Source organism: Heteronotia binoei, chromosome 13 (assembly GCF_032191835.1).
Source record: "Heteronotia binoei isolate CCM8104 ecotype False Entrance Well chromosome 13, APGP_CSIRO_Hbin_v1, whole genome shotgun sequence".
NCBI lineage: Eukaryota > Metazoa > Chordata > Lepidosauria > Squamata > Gekkonidae > Heteronotia > Heteronotia binoei.
The window spans coordinates 13,518,386-13,534,732 of NC_083235.1; the positions used below are offsets into that span (position 1 = coordinate 13,518,386).

General features: G+C 51.2%; 1 protein-coding gene across 3 annotated transcripts in view; it reads left to right on the top strand.

Annotated features, from left to right (window-relative positions):
- Positions 1-16,347, top strand: part of PRICKLE3 (prickle planar cell polarity protein 3) — a 70,730-nt gene that overhangs the window by 46,178 nt on the left and 8,205 nt on the right. For all 3 annotated transcript variants that reach the window (XM_060252748.1, XM_060252750.1, XM_060252749.1), the window contains one exon: positions 15,780-15,983. In XM_060252748.1, coding sequence (XP_060108731.1) covers positions 15,780-15,983 — 204 coding nt within the window. The remainder of the gene's footprint in view (positions 1-15,779; positions 15,984-16,347) is intronic.

Consider the following 16,347-nt stretch of genomic DNA (forward strand, 5'->3'; position numbering starts at 1 on the left):
CCTAACACATGGCAAGAACAACAGCCCTTCCTGCCTCTCTAGGAGACTTTCCCCCTAGCGTTGTTGGTTTGGCTCTGGAAGGGAGGGGGGGAGTGAGGGGAAGGCTACAAAGCCGGCTGAATGGATTTACTGATCCCTGCCTTTTTGGATGAAGCACCAACACTCTCAGATGGCGTTTCTCCACACGTCCCCCTCCTTAAATTCTGAGCCGGAGGGGTTGCCTCCTACAGAGGTGACCCCGTAGCAGAATCCAAACAAACAAGGAGAAACCCGTTAACCAAAACATTACACAAACATTCAGGTATTTCTCCAATAATACACAAAGTCCAGCACCCTAGGTGCCCATGTCCTTTCTGGACAAAACGTTGCATGGCTGCATGCAGCAGGAATGTCCAGTCTTTAAGATGTACTCCTCCATCTCCCAGGACCACCTCTGGAGTTTGGTGCTCTCCCTTCGTTGCTGCTGTTGCTGGGGTGAGGGGTCCATCAAAGGAGGAAATCCCTGGCCCCACATATGGGGTTGGAAACTGCCCAGTTCCCACACAGTTGCTTCTTCTTTATCCCTCATTGGTGGAATGTTCCCTCTGTCCACTCTGTCCTCCCAGAAAACTACCTCTGGTGCTCCAAACAATTGCTGTCCCAGCTTCTTTTTGTCTCCTTCCTTCCTACCTATATGCACCACCATGGACCTCTCAGAGAATGGCTGTGGTATATTCACCTGCACCACTTGAGCTGCCTTTCCCATTTTCTCCATAGCCCCCACACAGGTAGCATCATCTAGATCATCCACAATCATATGGGGTCCCTCCCATTCCACTTTCCATTCACCAGTATGAAGTGGCAGGAAAGCCAACACCCTATCCCCTGTCTCAGCTTCTGAGAACTCCACTTTCTGGTCCCTTGCCATCTCACACAGTGGATCCAGCCTAGGGTCACTTTGAACCTCAGACAGGAACATTTCTGGCTGCCCCAGACTTCCTATCATCTGTTCCTTCAAGCCACCCCTAGTCCCACTGTTTCCAGAACACTTAGCCAAAGTTGGATCTGGGTTCTCCGCCCCCTCAGTTGCTTTTTCAGTGTCAGCCAACTGAGCTCCTTCCTGCCTGGACGGCTCCACCGCATCCTGCTGCCCTTGCGGAATTTGGCACCCCTCTTCCCATTGGGCACACCCTCCTGCAGGGTTTGAAACAGGCTGGTCCTCCCCCTCCCTGGTTGGTGGTGAGGTGGCTTCCCTAAAGTTGCCCTCCTCCCCCCACCTTCCCCTGAGGGTTTGGCTTGGGTTCTCAGTCCCCTCGGTTGGTTTTTCAGCACTACCCAACTGACCCCCTTCCTGCCTGGAAGGTCCCACAGCTTCCCAGGACTCCTGTCTGCCCTGCTTCAAGACGACCTGTTTTGAGAGCGTCTCGGACGATCCCACTTCCTGATCCACAGCTACTTGGTGAACCGGTTCCAACCTAAGGCCGCTCCAGACCCCCTTCTGGAACTGCTCCCGTTCCCCCAAGCCTTCAGCTATGTGCTCCTCTGAGCCCACATTAGCCTTACTGCTCTCAGAACCTCCTGTGAAATCTCCACTCTCCACCTTGGTCTCTTCAGCTTGCACATCCTTTACGCTAGACAGGTTCCCTTCCTCGCTAGGAACATCCACAGCCTCTTGCTGCACTTGGGGAAAGCTACACCCCTTCTCCCCTTGAGAACACCCTACTCCAGGGCTTGAGACAGGCTGGTCCTCCCCCTCCTGGGTGACTGCCCTCTCTTCGTCCTCAGTAACCTGGGCTACCTCCCCCTCCCTGGTTGGTGGTGAGGTGGCTTCCTTAAAGTTGCCTCCCTCCTCCCACTTTCCCCTGGGGGGTTGGCTGCGGGGTACAGCCTTGATAGAGTACTGGCCAACCAACAAATCCCGGCCCAGTAACACTGGAACTGTTTGTTCCTTCATTACCCCACATTCAGAATAGGATTTACCTTCTTGTGGAGCCAAACCCCTGAACTGCTTTCGGGAGTGGTCTGGCCCCAGTGTAAACCTTTTAAATACAGTGGCTTTATAGGCCGCAAAAGTTATCCCCCCATCTTCCATAGGCATGCTGTAATAGATGGCTGAAAGCTCTCCAGTCAGGTTGCTACAGAGGTAAGACATATAGTCCTCCTCTGCAATCCCCCACTGTTTGGCTGCCCTCTCAAAGTTGGAGAGGTATATGGAGGGGTCTTCTCCCTCTTGGTACACTGCAAAGTCCTTGGGGGTGACTTGGATCTCTTTGCTTAGTTCAGCTTCCATACGTAGCACCTCAAGCTCATGGCGACGTTGCTCTTCCAGCTCCCGTCTGCGGATATCAGCTTTCTCTCTTTCTTCCTGCCGGCGGATCTCTGCTTCTTCCTGTCTGCGGATCGCATCCCTCTCTGCTTGTCGTTCCTCTCTCTCTCTTTCCTCCCGTCTGCGGACTGCATCCCTCTCTGCTTGTCGTTCCTCTCTCTCTCGTTCCTCCTGTCTGCGGACTTCAGCTTCCTCCCGTCTGCGGTCTCGGTCCGCCTCGATACGCATTCTCTCCAGTTCCATCTGTAGCCGCAAGGTTGCTTCTGACTGGGTGGGGGCCACTTTTGCAGGTGCCCCTGCATGCTCAAGATGCTCCAACAGGAGGACTTGCATATCTACTACAGTCAGGTTGTCACACTCCAGCTCTTGCTTTGCGCACTCTTCCTGGAACTGTGGCTTTGTCATCTTCAGGATTTCCAGTTTCTTAGCACGCTCCATCCTAACTAGCTAAACTTTCCCTACTCCAGTTGACCCGAAAAGAAAACAAAACCGCTGTTGCTTCCTCTGGGTGCTTGCACGTATCAAAAAGCAAAAATGCCTGGCCAATCAAGTTCTCTGTTTGTTCTCATCCCACCGCTGCCGCCAAGTGTGACGGAACCGGCCCGATTCTGCCTTCAGGCCCGGTCCCGTCAGCTCCCTATCGAGTCGCCAACTCCTGGAGGGAGCTATTTCTCCTCCTGCCCCTTGGGCTCGCTGCCACCACCTGCTCAGTCCCGGGATCCAGATTGAGAGGAACAGGACTCCCAATCCCCCTTTCCAGCTGTGAGGCTAGGCCTCCAGGTCCTCTGCCACCCTGCACTTGGGTTTCACAGAGACCTCAGCACTTCTTTGGGGCACCCCTGGAGGATTGGCACCTTATCCAACTGCATGCCTTCCCCCTTCCCCGGGGCCCCCTTCTCAACACAGCGTGGTCTAAAGCGATCTGGGGATCTAGGTGGTACAGAGATTGATTGCCAGCATTTAAACAGTAAAAATATATTTATTTAAAAAGAGAAAAAGATAGGAAAAGAAAAACAAACCCAAAAACAGTTGCCTTTAAAAAGTTAGCACCGCACAGCAAAGCACAGCAAACAGCATAACAAAATAAAGGTGGTTTTTAAACGCATCGTATTGTCCCTGGTCTATACTTGATCTGCCTAAGAAAATGACTTACTTTGTCTGCCTGCCTGGGGGCCCCCCCCCGGCAGGAGCCTCCATTGCTCACCACATGCTTGCTCGAGCGCTGGCTCAACTCTCCCCTCTCTTCCTGCCTAACACATGGCAAGAACAACAGCCCTTCCTGCCTCTCTAGGAGACTTTCCCCCTAGCGTTGTTGGTTTGGCTCTGGAAGGGAGGGGGGGAGTGAGGGGAAGGCTACAAAGCCGGCTGAATGGATTTACTGATCCCTGCCTTTTTGGATGAAGCACCAACACTCTCAGATGGCGTTTCTCCACACAGCCTGGTGGATGGTGTGCCTCCATGCTTTGCGATCTGAGGCTAGGTCAGACCACTGGTGATGGTTGATGCGACAGGTACCAAGGGATTTCTTCAAGGAGTCCTTGTACCTCTTCTTTGGTGCCCCTCTATTTCGATGGCCGGTGAAAAGTTCGCCATACAGGGCAATCTTGGGAAGGCGGTGGTTTTCCATCCTGGAGATATGCCCTGCCCAGCGCAGCTGCGTCTTCAACATCAAAGCCTCGATGCTTGTAACATCCGCCCGCTTGAGGACTTCAGTGTTGTTCACAAAGTCACTCCAGTGGATGTTGAGGATGGTGCGAAGGCAGTGCTGATGAAAGCGCTCAAGGAGTCGCAGATGATGATGGTATAATACCCACGATTCGGAGCCGTAGATGAGGGTTGTCATCACAACCGCTTTGTAAACATTGATCTTTGTGCCCTTTTTCAGATGCTTGTTGCTCCACACTCTTTTATGCAGTCGGCCAAATGCACGGTTTGCCTTTGCCAGTCTTTGCCCCCCACAGCACCAAGAAGACAAAGCATCACTGCCTCTGACATAAGAACATAATAGAAGCCATGTTGGATTAGGCCAGTGGCCCATCCAGTCCAACACTCTGTGTCACACAGTGGCCAAAACCCAGGGGCCATCAATAGGTCTGCCAGTGGGGCCAAAATCCTCCCACTGTTGCTCCCCAAGCACCAAGAATACAAAACATCACTGCCCCAGACAGAGTGTTCCATCTAGACTTGTGGCTAACAGCCACTCATGGACCTCTGCTCCCATGCCCTTGAAGTTGTCTATGCTTGTAGCTGCCACCACGTCCTGCGGCGGTGAATTCCACATGGTAATTGCTCTTTAGGTGAAGAAGTCCCTTTTATCATTTCAAAGCCTACTGCTCATTAATTTTAAAAAAATTATTGCCCATTAACCGTTGAAAAACACCCACTTGTGTCATTAAGTGCATGCCACAAGGGTCATGTTACGCAAACACAATTTTGTACGGGGTGCTCTGGTTTACACAGTTACTTCTGTTGCTAGTATTGGTATGGGAAGTAGCTGTAGAGAAGATCTGTGGCAATAGGTCTCACGTGAGTTATTCTTCACGGCCTCTGTGCTGACCCACATAGGGGATCAGCACATAGTTTCCTCAAGAAATGTCTACAGACAGGGCTTATGTTGAGTGGGAACGCACAGGAACGCAGTTCTGGCTGGCTTGGCCAGGGCTCCAGCCAGGGGTGGAATTCTAGCAGCAGCTCCTTTGCATATTAGGCCACACCTGCCTGAAGCAGCCAATCCTCCAAGAGCTTACAAGGCTCTTTTTTGTATGATTGGCTATATCGGGCGGGGGTGTGTGGCCTAATATGCAAAGGAGCTCCTGCTAGAATTCCACTCCTGGCTCTGGCTCAAAAAAAGGTCTCTGGCAGAGGGAAGGCACTAGGCCAGGGATGTCAAACTCATTTGTTATGAGGGCTGGATCTGACATAAATGAGACCTTGTCGGGCTGGGCTGTGTCAGGTTGGGCCTGGCCATGTCGGGCCAGGCCATATGTATACCTATTTAAGATTAGGTAGCAGAGATATAAACTTTATAAAGGATGTGGCTTCTGTGCGATTGAGCAAGCTTTGCAAAGCAAGCTGTGATGCAGAAGGAATCGAGAGAGGGAAGCAGATGACAACCAGTTGCTTGGGGTCCTGATAATAGCCCTCTGGGGGCCTGATTAGGCCCCTGGACTGCATGTTTGACACCCCTGCACTAGGCAATCACATGCTTCCAGTCCACATGCTCCGTCTTCTCTGCTGCCTACAGCCTCCAATGGGCTTGTTAAGTGCATGCATCCCAGAAGATGCTGGGCCTGTTGCTACCCACTACACTGTACATGGCTGTCTATCTCTGGCTGTGTTCAGAGTGGGGGGGATACAGTCTTTCATTGGTTTGTGTGAGAAACCAAGGCACTGTACTTTTCTGTGTCAATATGTGGAAAGTAACCTACTGAATGGGTGACATCACTTCTGGTGATGTCAGGGTGTGTGGCCTACTATGCAAATGAGTTCCTGCTGAGCTTTTTCTACCCCCCCCCCTCCCCCCCGTGTCTATAGATGTGCCCGATGCTGTTCAGCTCTGTGTGACCACAAATTTAAGCACAGAGTAAAGCCTATTGGAACGATCAGGGTTTCCTTCGGAGCAAATCCATTTACAGCTAAGATCCCAGGCGAGTAAAAAGAAGAGTCAGCAACCTGTGTTGGTGTGCACACCTTGAGAGCCAAGAAACACCTGGGTGACTTCAAACGCCGGGATCCAATCTTGGAGTTGCTCTGGCTTGCTTAACTCAAGTGGGGAACCCGAAGTTGTTTGCAGCGGTTGTTGGAGCAGCTGCTGTAATCTGTTGGCAACACCAAGGCATTCCAGGGTGATTCCAGGACACTCCCTTGCTTGCTATCTTGGTTCATCCTCAGGTCGTTGTCTGATGGGAAGGAACTCCATTCTCCACCCACTTTCACAACTCCGCTTTTGTTCGTGTAGGGTTTTATCAGCACAAGCTCCTTCAAAAAAAAAAACGCACTTACTGAGAATCTTTTGAATGACGGTAGGGAAAAGAGCCTCGTGGCGCAGAGTGGTAAAGCTGCAGTACTGCAGTTGGAGCTCTCTGCTCATGACCTGAGTTCGATCCTGGCAGAAGCTGGGTTCAGGTAGCCGGCTCCAGGTTGACACAGCCTTCCATCCTTCCAAGGTCGGTAAAATAAGTTCCCAGGTTTCTGGGGGTTAAGTGTAGATGACTGGGGAAGGCAATGGCAAACTACCCCGTAAAAAGTCTGCCATGAAAGTGTCATGATGCGACATCACCCAGGAGTCGGAAATGACTGGTGCTTGCATGGGGGACTATATTTACCTTTTTAGTAGCTAGAGATGGGCATGAATCAGGAAGACGGAGAGCCAGTCTGGTATAGTGGTTAAGTGTGCAGGCTCTTATCTGGGAGAACTGGGTTTGATTCCCCACTCCTCCACTTGTACCTGCTGGAATGGCCTTGGGTCAGCCATAGCTCTGGCAGAGGTTGTCCTTGAAAGGGGAGACTCTTACCTGGGAGAACTGGGTTTGATTCCCCACTCCTCCACTTGCACCTGCTAGCATGGCCTTGGGTCAGCCATAGCTCTGGCAGAGGTTCTCCTTGAAAGGGCAGCTTCTGGGAGAGCCCCCTCCAGCCCCACCCACCTCACAGGGAGTCTGTTGTAGGAGGAAGGTAAAGGAGATTGTGAGCCACTCTGAGACTCTTCGGAGTGGAGGGTGGGATATAAATCCAATATCATCATCTTCTTCTTAACTGTGTGGACTCTTATCTGAGAGAACCCACTCCTCCACTTGCACCTGCTGGAATGGCCTTGGGTCAGCCATAGCTCCGGCAGAGGTTGTCCTTGAAAGGGCAGCTGCTGTGAGAGCCCTCTCAGCCCCACCCTCCTCACAGGGATCTGTTGTGGGGGAGGAAGGGAAAGGAGATTGTAGGCCGCTTTGAGACTCTGTCCTTGAAAGGGCAACTTCTGTGATAGCCCTCTCAGCCCCAGCCACCTCACAGGGTGTCTGTTGTGGGGGAGGAAGGGAGAGGAGATTGTGAGCCGCTCTGAGACTCTTCGGAGTGGAGGGCAGGATATAAATCCAATATCTTCTTCTTCTTCTTCACAAATCACGGTTGATGAATCTCCATGAACGTTTCTGTTTCCCAAACTGGTGAGGGAAAGGGGGATTTTAAAAGGCCTCCCCTTCGCACCCTGAGTTGCACCACAACGGTGGCACGTCTCCAGGAGTGAAGGTAATGGGATACGGGCCACGAACTGAACGAACCATTACTGCAGTTTGCGGGCGGATTGCAAACTTTGAACCAATTCGGTTCATGATAAAACCTGGTTCGAAACTTGGCTCGAGCCCATCCCTAGTAGTAGCTTTCCATTCTGATGGCCACTGCGGTCGCCCCTGGCGAGCTTCATCCCAACAGTTTAACTGCCTGCTGAGCTTCCTTCTAGCGGCCCTGCTGGATCAGACCAGTAGTCCATCTAGTCCAGCATCCTGTTTCACACCTGACTAACTAGTTCCACAGGTCATAGAGGCCAATAAGAACATAAGAAGAAATCTGCAAGATCAGACCAGTGGTCCATCTAGTCCAGCTTCCTGTCTCACACAGTGGCCAACCAGTTCCTCTGGAGAGCCAGCAACATAGCATAGAGGCCCTGACCTTCCTCTGGTAAGAACATCAGAAGAACCTTGCTGGATCAGACCAGTGGTCCATCTAGTCCAGCATCCTGTCTCACACAGTGGCCAACCAGTTCCTTTGAGGGACCAACACCAGGGCACAGAGGCCAAGGCCTTCATAAGAACATCAGAAGAGCCCTGCTGGATCAGACCAGTGGTCCATCTAGTCCAGCATCCTGTCTCACACAGTGGCCAACCAGTTCCTCTGAAGGTCCGAAAACAGAGCACAGAGGATGAGGCCTTTCCCTGATGTTGCCTCTTGGCTCTGGGATTCAGAGACTGAGTGCCTCTGAATGTGGAAGTTTCCCTCAGTCACCATAGCTAGTATCCACTGATAGATCTGTTCTCTCTTGACCTCTATGCTTTATTTGCTGGCCCTTCAGGGCAACCAATTGGCTGCTGTGTGAACCAGGATGCTGGTCCAGATATAGGCTGTTGGTCTGAGCCAGTTTTCTTGCGTTTTTATGGAGTGGTCCTACTTTAATAAGCCTTCCCCAATACACAAAATTATGAATGACTTCAGAAACTGGCAGCAGGAGGCATTTTGGCCATGATTTACACTGCCTGTGGGATTTCTGATTCTGCACTGAGAGCTGATGATTTGGAAAGGTTAGATGTGAGGAGGTGGGAGTGAGAACCCTTGGGGTGGAGTCTCTCCCAACTACACCAGGCTTCAGTCTGTATTTTCTCTTGATCACATCCTCATCCTCAGCACTGTAGGAGAGTCCTACTCAAGGCAGTACCAATCCACCTGGGGGTGTGGGGGTGTTAAGAGTTGGGATGATGGCATAAAACCAGACCTGGTGGCGATCTGGATCTTCTAGTCAGGTCTGAGCTGCAGGACAGGTTATGCTGGAGCAACAGCGACACCTAGAGCCCATGGAAGGTATGCCACCCTCTCTTAATTTCCATTTCATAGAATCATAGAGCTGGAAGTGGCCTTTCCAAATATAATTAGGGATAATTAGGGATTGGGGTGGAGGGACACCCTTCTATTATTTATAGCTACCTATTCAAAATGCATCAATTGCCTTTTACATTGACCTTGATCACCCAGGCTAGTCTGATCTTGTCAGATCTCAGAAGCTAAGCAGGTTCAACCCTGGTTAGTACTTAGATAGGAGATCGTCAAGGAAGTGCAGGGTTGCTATGCAGAGGCAGGCAGCGGCAAACCACCACCGTTCACTTGTGGCCTTCAAAACCACATAGTCCTGGAGTTACCATGAGTTAGTTGTGACTTGAGAGCCCTTTCTTTTACTATTACCAGGGGTGGAATTCTAACAGGAGTTCCTTTGCATATTAGGCCACACACCCTTGATGTAGCCAATCCCCCAAGAGCTTACAAAAAAAGCCTTGTAAGCTCTTGGAGGATTGGCTGCATCAGAAGGGCGTGGCCTAATATGCAAAGGCACTTCTGCTAGAATTCCACCCCTGACTGTTACCAATCTCTTTTCATTTTGCCCTGAGCTGGGTGACTCAGGTTAGTCTACTCTTGTCAAATCTGAGAAGCTAAGCAGGTCAGCCCTGGTTAGTACTTGGATGGGAGACTACCAAGAAATGTCAAGGTTGTGACGCAGAGGCAGCCAGTGGCAAATATCCTCGGAATGTCTCAAAAGCCCTGTGCGGTCACCATTAGCCAGCTGTGAATTGATGGCAAAAAAAGTTCCTTTTCAGCGCAGATGTTGAAATAGCAACTTAAGTGATATTTTTCCAAAGAGCGAAAAAGAACAATAATAATATGGTAATGCACAGGGCCCTTAAAATGAGTAGAAAAAAACAAGCCATTCTTATTAATGGCCTAAATTTGAGTACGGGAGTGGCTAATGGTCTTCCTCACAAAAGGCATTCCACGATTGTGGGGCCACCCCTGAGAAGACGCTGTCCCAAGCCCATCAAGACACTAAGACCTGGAGTGGAGATTCCACAAGATGAGGACACCAGCATCCGGGTGGGACCTGAGGAGCCCCAGAATTACAGTTCATTTCCAGACTGCAGAGATCAGTTTCTCTGGAGAGAATGGCTGCTTTGAGACTAGGCTGTATGACATTGTCCCCCACTGGGGTTCCCTGTCCTCCCTAGGGCCCACCCCCAACTCTCCAGAAATTTCCCAACCTGGATCTGGCAACCTTAAGACCTTGGAGTTCTGTCCTGATTTATATGGGAGATGTAAACAAAACAAAACAAGAGAAAAAGAACAAGAAGAGGGGAAAATTGAAACCCAGCGGGGCTTTTTTTGAGCAGGAACTCACAGGAACGCAGTCCCAGCTGGCTTGGTGTCAGAGGGTGTGGTCTGATATGCAAATGAGCTGCTGCTGGGCCTTTCCTACCAAAAAAGCCCTGTGTGGAATGGTAGTGATGTCAGGGGGTGTGGCCTGATATGCAAATGAATTCCTGCTGGGCTTTCCCCCCCCCCCTACATATAAAGCCTTGAAACCCAGTAACTGATTTTGAAAAGTCTCATAGAGAGAGTGGAAACAAAAATTCAGAGTTGTGCCAGATCTATGCGTAGGCTTCTAGAAGACATTTCCAAATATGTCCATATGTAATCATCATCTACGGTATATGCTGTATGTTCAAATACTGATCAAGTTGTAGGGTCTTAAGGAGATGGATGTTTATCTCCCCAAGGTGTAATAAGAGTCTTTAAGCTGTGCTGAGGGTGCAGAGGGTCCATAGGGATGCCATCCTCCAGGTGGGGCCTGGGGATCCCTGAATTCTAGCTCATCCCCAGACTACAAAGACCAGTTTCCCTGGAAAAGGTGGATGCTGTGGAGCGTGGACTCTGTGGCGTGGCACCCCACTGAGGTCCCTGCCTTCTCCCAAGCTCCATCCACAAATCGCCAGGAGTTTCCCAACCTGGATCTGCCAGCCCTAACCCCTTATTCCTCACGAGTGGCCGGGGGAATCCAGCAACCCTGTCAGTTAGCATGCAAGAAGTGGGTTTTTGTTGTTCAGTCGCACAGTCGAGTCCGACTCTTTGCGACCCCGTGAACGAAGTCACGCCAGGCCCTCCTGTCTTCCACCATCCTCCGAAGTCTGCTCAAATTTGTGTTAGTTACATCAGTAATGCTGTCCAGCCATCTCCTCTTTTGCCGTCCCCTTCTCCTTTTGCCTTCTGTCTTTCCCAGCATCAGGATCTTCTCCAGGGAGTGCTCCCTTTTTATTGGGTGGCCAGAGTATTTGAGCTTCAGCTTCAGCATCTGACCTTCCAGGGAACAGTCTGGGTTGATTTCCCTTAGGGCTGACTGATTTGATCTTCTTGCAGTCCAAGGGACTCTCAAGATAGGTGGATAGATAATTTAAAAGCACATCAGCATTCTCCAGGGTACTCAGATCGGGATTGCAAAATCTACTAGTAATCCCCGGGCCGAAGGAGGCCAAATTAAAAACCTCCAGAGACAGGGCCTTCTCGATTGCAGCCCCCTGCTGGTGGAATCAACTGCCAGATGAAGTGAGGGCCTTGCGGAACCTTGCACAGTTCCGCAGGGCCTGCAAGACTGTTCTCTTCCGGCTGGCGTTTAACCAACATGGCGCCTGTGAAATAGCACCAAACCTGTATTCTGTTCTTAACTGTTTTAACTACTGAATTTTGTTTTATTGGTGAATGTGTAATTTTTAATTCTTATTGATTTTAACTGTATGTTGGGATTTTATGCTCTGAGCCGCCCTGATACTGCATCGGGGTGGGGGGGGGAAGGATATAAATAAAATAAATAAAAATAAAGCTCAATGAACATTCTAATATAGAATTGATACAACTGAGTAATAACTTCTTCCCAGAAAAACTGAATGACCGGACACACCCAAAGCCTGTGGCTGAGGGACTCATGCTGTGAGTTACAGGCACTTGAGCCAAGAGGAAAGGTGGGGTATAATTGCTTTAATAAGTAAATTAATAAAGCCAGCACCTTGAACTGAGCGTGGAGAAGGATGGAGAGCCGGTTTATTATGGTCTCTGTATGACCCAGCCTAGTAAAAAGCAGGCGGTGGAATTGCAATGGGCTTTCTGAAAAGAAAAATAGGAACGGGAGGCCAGGTGCATGATCTTAATTGGTGTTCATCAGCCAAGCTGCTGCAGCACGCCTGTAAATTTCCCTCATGTGCATGCGCGCACACATTGTTGCTTAGACCTGGCAACCCTGTGATATTTAAAAGCTTACGTGGAGTGAGAGAAAATTTTCAGAACTGATAATTTGACGGCACTAATGAAGAAAAGTCGGGCGTCTCAAAAGACGCATCATGAACGCCAACAAAATTAAGAACAATACGGAGGGAAATCCGGGGGCGGGGGTTTAGCAGGAATGCACAGGAGAGCAGTTCCAGCTGGCTTGGCATCAGAGGTGTGGCCCAATAGGCAAATGAGTTCTCACTGGGCTTTTTCTACAAAAACGCTCTGTGTGAAGCAATGGTGTCACCAGGGCGCGTGGCCTAATATGCAAATAAGCTCCTGCTTTTTCTACCCAAAAAGTCCCGGAAGAAATAACAAATGCGTGAAGACAGTACAGCAAGCCTCAGAGGGGAGGAGGAAATGGACACACTCTATCAGGCTGTGAGTTTGAGAAGAGCCTGGACAAATCGTTGAACTTCTCTGAGACTGCACATTCCCTCCCCGCCCCTCCGCCCCCGCTTCCTGGAACTGCACATTTTGTGTCGGATTGCATTTTTTTTAAAAGAAAACAACCCAAACCTGGAAGTGTGCTTCTTTCCGTAGCACCAATTTGGTGCCCGTAGGCACGTCCAGCCCTAGAATATCTGGCATCTTAGGCAAGGCTTATTTCTGGTGCCCCCCGCCCCCCCACGGATAGCCAGTTTTCAAAACCAGATGAATTGTGGGAAATATGAAAATCACGAAACTTGGACTCTCTCCCTGACCTGGATAGCCCAGATGAGCCTGATCTTGTCAGATGTGGGACGTTGAGCAGGGCCAACTCTGGCAAATATTTGGAGGGGAGACCTCCTTCGCGGAGTCACATGGGGGGGCACCCAATTTGGTGCCCCCAGAAGGCTGGCGCCCTAGCCCATCAACTACTTTGCCTAGTGGCAGGGATGGCCCTTACCGTAGGCTGAATGATACCCTGTCTTTATTGAGCTGTGGAAGTGGCGATAACCAGGGGTATTTTTGTAGCAGGAACTTCTTTGCATATTAGGCCACACACCTCTGATATAAACCAATCCTCCTGGAGCATACTAGTCATGGCCGGTGCGTGGGAGTACGCCAAGTAGGTGGCCACCTCGGGCACCACTTGGCCTAGTGGCGCCATGAGGCGCCCCCTCTTCCCACTGCCGCCTGCCCGTGCCCATCTCCCCCCCCCCGTCTGTCTCGCCCTGTCCGCCCACCTTCCCGCTGCCAGTCCCCCTGCACCCGCTGAAGTCTGTCTCACTCTCCCTGCTGCCATTGGTCTCACCCCGCCTGTCTCCTCCCCATCCGTCTCGCCCCGTCTGCCCACCTCCCCCTTCCTGTCTCCCTGCTGCCATCGTCCGCCCGCCTCCCCCACGCCCGTCCGCCCGCATCTCCCCACCCGCTGAAATCAGTCTCCCCGCTGCTGTCTTCCGTCCGCCGGCCTATGCTCCCAGCTGAGCGTGCAGTCTGATGGGCTGCGCGGAGGACATGGGGGGGAAGGCCCCAGCAGAAACAGCCGCGGCCTAGGGGTGCAAGAACCCTTAGCCCTGAGTCTGCTTACAGTAGGCCCTGTGAGAACCCCGTAAGCCCTTGGAGGTTTGGCTGCATCGTGGGGATGTGGTCTAATATGCAAAGCAGTTCCTGCTACAAAAAAAGCCCTGGCGATAATTGTGGAAGTAGCGATAACTTTGCCCCAGAGAACCCCTCTGTTACTTTTTGAATGTAATTGGGCACCTGCACTCTCTGCTGCTTGCTTCAGGGACTACAGTTCAAGGAACTGTCCGACCGTAGCTTGAAGTCGGCAGCCAGCATTTTAGGAAACCACCAAGGAAGTCCAGGGTTGCTACACAGAGAACAGGCAATGGCAAACTCTCCCTGAATGTTTCTTGCCTTGGAAACACTACAGGGTCACCATAAGTCGGCTGTGACTGGATGGCAATTTCGACCACCAATCCTGTGAGGGAGTATAGAAAGGACAGGTGGGCCAAGGTCACCCCAGAAGAAGAAGAATAGAAGAATTGCAGATTTATACCCAGCCCTTCTCTCTGAATCAGAGACTCAAGAGCGGCTTACAATCTCCTATATCTTCTCCCCCCACAACAGACACCCTGTGAGCTGAGCGGGGCTGAGAGGGCTCTCCCAGAAACTGCCCTTTCAAGGACAACCTCTGCCAGAGCTATGGCTGACCCAAGGCCATTCCAGCAGGTGCAAGTGGAGGAGTGGGGAATCAAACCCGGTTCTCCCAGACTGGAGTCCACGCACTTCACCACTACACCAAACTGGCTCTCTCACCCCGCCCGCCTCCTCCCCATCCGCCCGCCCGGATTTCAACCTACCTAATGTTCGTACTATTCCAGGCGCCTCACCCCCTTGACCGCTTGGTTGCTTGCTTATTTATTTATTTGATCAGATTTATATCCCGCCCGCCCGGATTTCAACCTACCTAATGTTCGTACTATTCCAGGTGTCTCACCACCTTGATTCGTTTGTTTGTTTATTTATTTGATCAGATTTATATCCCGCCCTCCCCTGACGGGCTCAGGGCAGCTAACGACGATGGATTAAACCGCATAAAACATTAAAAAAACAAAAACAAAAGACACAATAAAATCATTCATACAGTTTACAGTCATTAAGACCGAGATGTGCGTTTCTGATTACTCTGACGTTCCTGATTCAGTTAAGATGATTCAGCGGGATTATCGGTGCCGCGGATTAATAGCTACTTCCCTTCAACCGTTAAAAGCTAGTTTAAATAATTAGGTTTTACAGGCCTTGCGGAACTGTGGCGGGTCCCTCGGGGCCCTGATGTTTTCAGGGAGGGCATTCCACAAAGCAGGAGCTATTACTGAGAACGTTCCGGCTCTGGTGATGTACAGTCGAGCCTCTTTCGGTCCGGGGATCTTCAGGCGGTTTTGAGACCCCAAACGGAGTGCTCTTTGGGGCACATATGGGGAGAGGCGGTCCCGAAGGTAGGCAGGTCCCAGGCCTTATACTGCATATACTTTTGGGAAGGGAGAACTGCGCATTCCCTGCCCCCCCCCGCCCCGCTGCAGTCAACTCATTCCAAAATGCAGGGCTTCTTTTATAGCAGGAACTCCTTTGCATATTATGCCACACACCCCAGATGTAGCCAATCCTCCTGGAGCTTACAGTAGGCCCTGAGCTAAGAGCCCTGTAAGCTCCAGGAGGATTGGCTACATCAGGGGTGTGTGGCCTAATACGCAAAGGAGTTCCTCTACAAAAAAAAAAAGCCCTGCCAAAATGTTTGATGACATGCCAGTGGGTTTTGGGGGGGGGGCAGGTAAGTAACGAACAAATGTTTCACAGCATTAATCAATAAGACAACTATGTTTTTTGCAGCAGATCAAGAGAGAACCCTCAGTCACACTCGGAGCCCCGCCCCCTAAATGCTGTGGTGTAAGCACAGGGGGAAATATTGGCTCTCCATGACAGAACAGCAGCTTTGAGGAATGCTGCCTGGCTCTTCTATGGCAAAAGCGCATTTATGGCATCAAAGACGATCGGAGAGGCCCCAAGCCGCCTTTCTTGGGCAACAGTAATCCTGGCCTACCTTGCAGGGTTGTCCTTCGGCATTACCAGGAGCGTATTAGCGTCGCGTTTGAAGCATTTTGCCGAAGCGTGCAAGTACTAAGGGTCGGTCTTCTTTCCTTGGCAGTGCGGGAAGCAGATATGCGGCGGGGACATCGCGGTCTTTGCCAGCCGAGCCGGGCACGGGGCCTGCTGGCACCCGCAGTGCTTCGTCTGCAGTACCTGCCGGGAGCTCCTTGTCGACCTCATCTACTTCTACCAGGATGGCAAGATCTACTGTGGGCGGCATCACGCCGAGCGTCTCAAACCGCGTTGCGAGGCCTGTGACGAGGTGAGGGCTCATGCCTGGGAATTAGGGTTGGAATTCTAGCAGGGGCTCCTTTGCATATTAGGCCACACACCCCTGATGTAGCCAGTCCTCCTGGAGCTTACAAGGCTCTTTTTTGTAAGCTCTTAGAGGATTGGCTACAACAGGGGTGTGTGGCCTAATATGCAAAGGAGCTCCTGCTAGAATTCCACCCCTGCCTGCGATTGTTCTCCAGGAGGACTTGCAATGTGTGTGTGTGGGGGGAATCCCATTCATCCTGTTGCCCCTCCCACTTTCTCCCCTCTTGCTCTGCCTCCTCTCCACCCCGTCCTGTCTCACTGACCTCTGCGCTCTTCCTACCAGCCCTTCCTTCACACTTGTTCCTCCT